Source organism: Alosa alosa, chromosome 8 (assembly GCF_017589495.1).
Source record: "Alosa alosa isolate M-15738 ecotype Scorff River chromosome 8, AALO_Geno_1.1, whole genome shotgun sequence".
Classification (NCBI taxonomy): domain Eukaryota; kingdom Metazoa; phylum Chordata; class Actinopteri; order Clupeiformes; family Clupeidae; genus Alosa; species Alosa alosa.
This window is the reverse complement of record NC_063196.1, coordinates 22,780,105-22,785,104: the sequence shown is the minus strand read 5'-3', so window position 1 is coordinate 22,785,104 and position 5,000 is coordinate 22,780,105. Positions and strand designations below refer to the sequence as shown.

The window sequence follows — 5,000 nt, the reverse complement described above, 5'->3', positions numbered from 1 at the left end:
GTACTCTGTGTTTATGCACTGTGTGTGTGTGTGTGTGTGTGTGTGTGTGTGTGTGTGTGTGTGTGTGTGTGTGTGTAGACTCTCTGTGTAAATGCACTGTGTGTGTGTGTGTGTGTGTGTGTGTGTGTGTGTGTGTGGACTCTCTGTGTAAATGCACTGTGTGTGTGCACTGTGTGTGTGTGTGTGTGTAGACTCTCTGTGTAAATGCACTGTGTGTGTGTGTGTGTGTGTGTGTGTGTGTGTGTGTGTGTAGACTCTCTGTGTAAATGCACTGTGTGTGTGTGTGTGTGTGTGTGTGTGTGTGTGTGTGTGGACTCTCTGTGTAAATGCACTGTGTGTGTGTGTGTGTGTGTGTGTGTAGACTCTCTGTGTAAATGCACTGTGTGTGTGTGTGTGTGTGTGTGTGTGTGTGTGTAGACTCATGGCTCCACCACCACTACCAGCACGACCCCTCCAAAGCTAACAAACCGCAGGAGTGCCTCATCTTTCACACACTCTCACACACACACACACACACACACACAGAGACACGCACACACACAGACACACACACACACACAGACACACACACACACACATCTTTTATCTCCGATAGGTTAACCTCTTCCACCATCCCAAGTCTTGCAACGCTTCGCCAAATTGCCTCGGCAATAAAATATCAACGCCATGACAACCACCCGCAGGTTCTGATATTAGAGTCGCAGCCTTGGGGCCCCCCCTGTGCTCGTGACGAGCGGGACCCCTGTTTCTACGGAAACAATCACAAGGAAATTAAACAGCAGGAAACGCCGGACAAAGATCCTTGAGGTCTGCAAACTCTGCCACACAATGTTATCAGGCGCTGAAGACAATCCAACAGTGAATGTGAGAATGAGAGAGACGAAATTAATGAGAGAATAGGAGAGAGAGAGAGAGAGAACGAGAGATCATTAAAAGGTCACAGTAAGTGTAGTGTAACGACTGATATAAGACGCGCGAGAGAGAGACAGAGAGAGAGAGAGAGGCAGAGAAAGAGGAGGATAGAGTGGGAAAAGATCTTTGAAGTTTGAGGGCTCAGAGCCATTATGTTATGAGTGGCACAGATGAGACTATGAGAATGAGAAAGACAGAGAGATGGAGAGAGAGAGAGAGAGTGTGTGTGTGTGAGTGAGAGAGAGAGAGAATGAGACACTATGACTAAAGCCACAATGAAGAAGATTTAGAAAGAAAGAGATGGAGGCTGTTGCAAGTGGGTGCAGAAGGAGTTTCAATGGTGAAAAGTGTGTGTGTGTGTGTGTGTGTTGTGTTTGCTTACCATGTTGAAGTAGGAGCGAATCTTGACGCCTCTGGCCAGGTCCCACACGATGGCGTTCCCATCATGCCCGGCGGAGAAGAGCACTCTGGGATCAAAGGGGTGTGGCTCCAGAACAAACACCTCATCCTCATGGCCCTACACACACACAAACACACACACACACACCGTTTATTGAAGCAGTCATCATGGTTTCATTTCTTCTTCAACACATAGAGCACTGATAATGCAAGAGTCAGAGACATGAACAAAGCCCTCTCTAAACTAATGCAACTGATCCCAGTCATAATAGAAGGCTTTATTTTCAGCCATACGTAATATGGAGAGAGCAACAGCTGGATTCAGACATTCATTTAATAGTGTTGATAGTTCAACCAAATTGAATTCAACAGAATACCATCAAACAGAATGGAAAAAAAGAAACATAATGTAACTGAACTGAGTTGAATAGAACTGAACCCACTGATCTCACGGAACATAATGTAACTGAACTGAGTTGTTCCTCTGAATCCACTGATCTCACGGAACATAATGTAACTGAACTGAGTTGTTCCTCTGAACCCACTGATCTCACGGAACATAATGTAACTGAACTGAGTTGTTCCTCTGAATCCACTGATCTCATGGAACATAATGGAACTGAATCCACTGATCTCACGGAACATAATGGAACTGAATCCACTGATCTCACGGAACATAATGTAGCTGAACTGAGTTGAGTAGAACTCAATCCACTGATCTCACCATGAGGATGTGAATGAGATTGCCCGTATAGGAGTTCCACACTTTCAGTGTCAGGTTGTTGGCAGCCGTGATGACCGTGTTGTCGTGGCGATCCCAGGCTACCATGGTAACTTTGAGTTTGGTGACTTTGTCCTCCAAAGGAGGAGGGTTGCACTTGCTGTGTAGTGAGGAGAAAGAAGAGAGGTGATGGTGTGAGAGAGAGAGAGAGAGAGAGATGGGGATAGGAGAAGAGAGAGATAGAGAGAGAGAGATGGGGATAGGAGAAGAGAGAGAGAGAGAGAGAGGGAATAGGAGAAGAGAGAGAGAGAGAGAGAGAGAGAGATGGGAATAGGAGAAGAGAGAGAGAGAGAGAGAGATGGGGATAGGAGAAGAGAGAGAGAGAGAGATGGGAATAGGGGAAGAGAGAGAGAGATGGGGATAGGAGAAGAGAGAGAGAGAGAGAGAGAGATGGGGATAGGAGAAGAGAGAGAGAGAGAGATGGGGATAGGAGAAGAGAGAGAGAGAGAGAGAGGGAATAGGGGAAGAGAGATGGGGATAGGAGAAGAGAGAGAGAGAGAGAGAGATGGGGATAGGAGAAGAGAGAGAGAGAGAGAGAGATGGGAATAGGGGAAGAGAGAGAGATGGGGATAGGAGAAGAGAGAGAGAGAGAGAGAGATGGGGATAGGAGAAGAGAGAGAGAGAGAGAGAGAGAGAGGAATAGGGGAAGAGAGAGAGAGGAGAGAGAGAGAGAGAGGAGAGAGAGAGAGAGAGAGATGGGGATAGGAGAAGAGAGAGAGAGAGATGGGAATAGGGGAAGAGAGAGAGGGGGATAGGAGAAGAGAGAGAGAGAGAGAGAGATGGGGATAGGAGAAGAGAGAGAGAGAGAGAGGGAATAGGGGGAGAGAGAGAGATAGGATGGGGATAGGAGAAGAGAGAGAGAGAGAGAGAGATGGGGATAGGAGAAGAGAGAGAGAGAGAGAGAGAGATGGGGATAGTGGAAGAGAGAGAGAGAGAGAGAGAGAGAGAGATGGGGATAGGAGAAGAGAGAGAGAGAGATGGGGATAGGAGAAGAGAGAGAGAGAGAGAGAGATGGGGATAGGAGAAGAGAGAGAGAGAGAGAGAGAGATGGGGATAGGAGAAGAGAGAGAGAGATAGATGGGGATAGTGGAAGAGAGAAAGAGAGAGAGGGAGAGAGAGAGAAAGAGAGAGGAAAGTGTAAAAAAGAAGAAAAAGGGGAGATAGGATAAATGTGACTTATCGGCAAAATGGTCTGGACCTGGTTTACCCCAGACACACACACACACACATACATGTGCACACACACATCCACACACACTCAAGGTTTTACCATTCTGTCATACACACATCCACACACACTCACACATCCACACACACACTCAAGGTCTCTGTGTGAGTGTGTGTGTGCGAGTCCATGTAAGTCTTCTGGTTGTTTGTGTGTGTATCTGTGTGAGGGAGAATGTGTGGGTGAGTCTCTCTATCTGTGTGTGTGTGTGTGTGGGAGAATGTGTGGGTGAGTCTCTCTATGTGTGTGTGTGTGTGTGAGGGAGAATGTGTGGGTGAGTCTCTATGTGTGTGTGTGTATGTGTGTGAGGGAGAATGTGTGGGTGAGTCTCTCTATGTGTGTGTGTATGTGTGACAGGGAGAATGTGTGGGTGAGTCTCTCTATGTGTGTGTGTGTGTGTGTGTGTGTGTGTGTGTGAGAGAGAGGGAGAATGTGTGGGTGAGTCTCTCTGTGTGTGTGTGTGGTTGCATGCAAGTGTTTTTTTTAATAGTGTTCATGTAGGTATGATTGCATGTGAGTGCATGTAAGTGTCATAGTGTGTGTGTGTCAGGGGCGCCGGAACGAGTTTCAAAGTGCAGGGGCCAGATAACACAAACCCCAAAAAAACAAACAATCGCCTGCGCTGTATTTTTGTGCTGTGTTTGTTTCTTGCGCCAAACAAAATGTGCGTGCCTGTAATAACCCTTAATTTGTAAAAGTTTAACAAACACATGCGTCATTTTACAGATAAATAAAAATAGCCTATGCAGTTTATGGGGTAGGCCAACTTGGAGTGAACTTTACACACGAGAGATTCTTTCTCTGGGCTACTTCTGCAGCTGAGCAGAGTTGAGTGCAATGCGTCAGTAATCACATTACAGATCCTACAGTGTGCGAGCAAAGATATTCAGAATTCAGGGAGGGCGACAAGAATATTGGCAAAAACAAAACTCATCAAGGCTATTACCTTACTACTGAGCGGAAAACAACTAACTAGCTAATGACTAGTCTGATCATCTGATGTCAATCACACCACAAATTGATTCCAAAAAATATCAGGGTGTTACAAGCTAGGACTGCCACTGTTTTCAGTGTGAAGAAGAGCATCTAGTAGACTATTTTATGACAGAAGGAACGCCTCCATAAAGCACTTCACCTCAAAGCAGTTCAATGTTTTGGCAAGTTGTGTCGCGGTCACCATTCAACTTTTATGAAGGGTGTGTGCGAGGCTGGGCAACAATTTTAAAAAGGAAGTGCCGTGTTCATTAACTTTTGAAGGAGATTAGCTAGCTGTAAGAAATGCCTGGTAGGCCTACAGCTAACTTGGTTTGGACTTCATGCTACCTAATTAATAGTAATTAATTAAATAATAAATAAAAGGGATGATATATATAATGTCCATAGAAACATTTCAACGCAGTAGCAAACAGTAGCCTAATGTAAGTTGTTAATCCTCAGGAGAGAGCAAAGAAGTAATGCAATAAACACCGAAGTAGCCACCTGCAGGCCCAATGGCTATAGACGCTTATAATTTCAGATATAGACCACATAATGCGATTTGCCAGGGTTCAACCCGCATGTAATTTCAAAAGTGGACAGACAAAGTCTATGCTATTTGAAATTAAACAAAACATACCGTGATTTGAGTGCGGTTCATGACGCTGCTTATCAAAGTAGACGCCAGCAGGTCTCTTTCAAAATGTC

At 45.4% G+C, this 5,000-nt stretch overlaps 1 protein-coding gene across 1 annotated transcript in view; it reads right to left on the bottom strand.

Annotated features, from left to right (window-relative positions):
• LOC125298810 (pleckstrin homology domain interacting protein) overlaps nt 1–5,000 on the bottom strand; it is an 81,869-nt gene that overhangs the window by 46,495 nt on the left and 30,374 nt on the right. The window contains 2 exon segments of the mRNA XM_048249677.1: nt 1,293–1,429; nt 2,036–2,192. Of these exon segments, the coding sequence (XP_048105634.1) occupies nt 1,293–1,429; nt 2,036–2,192 (294 nt within the window).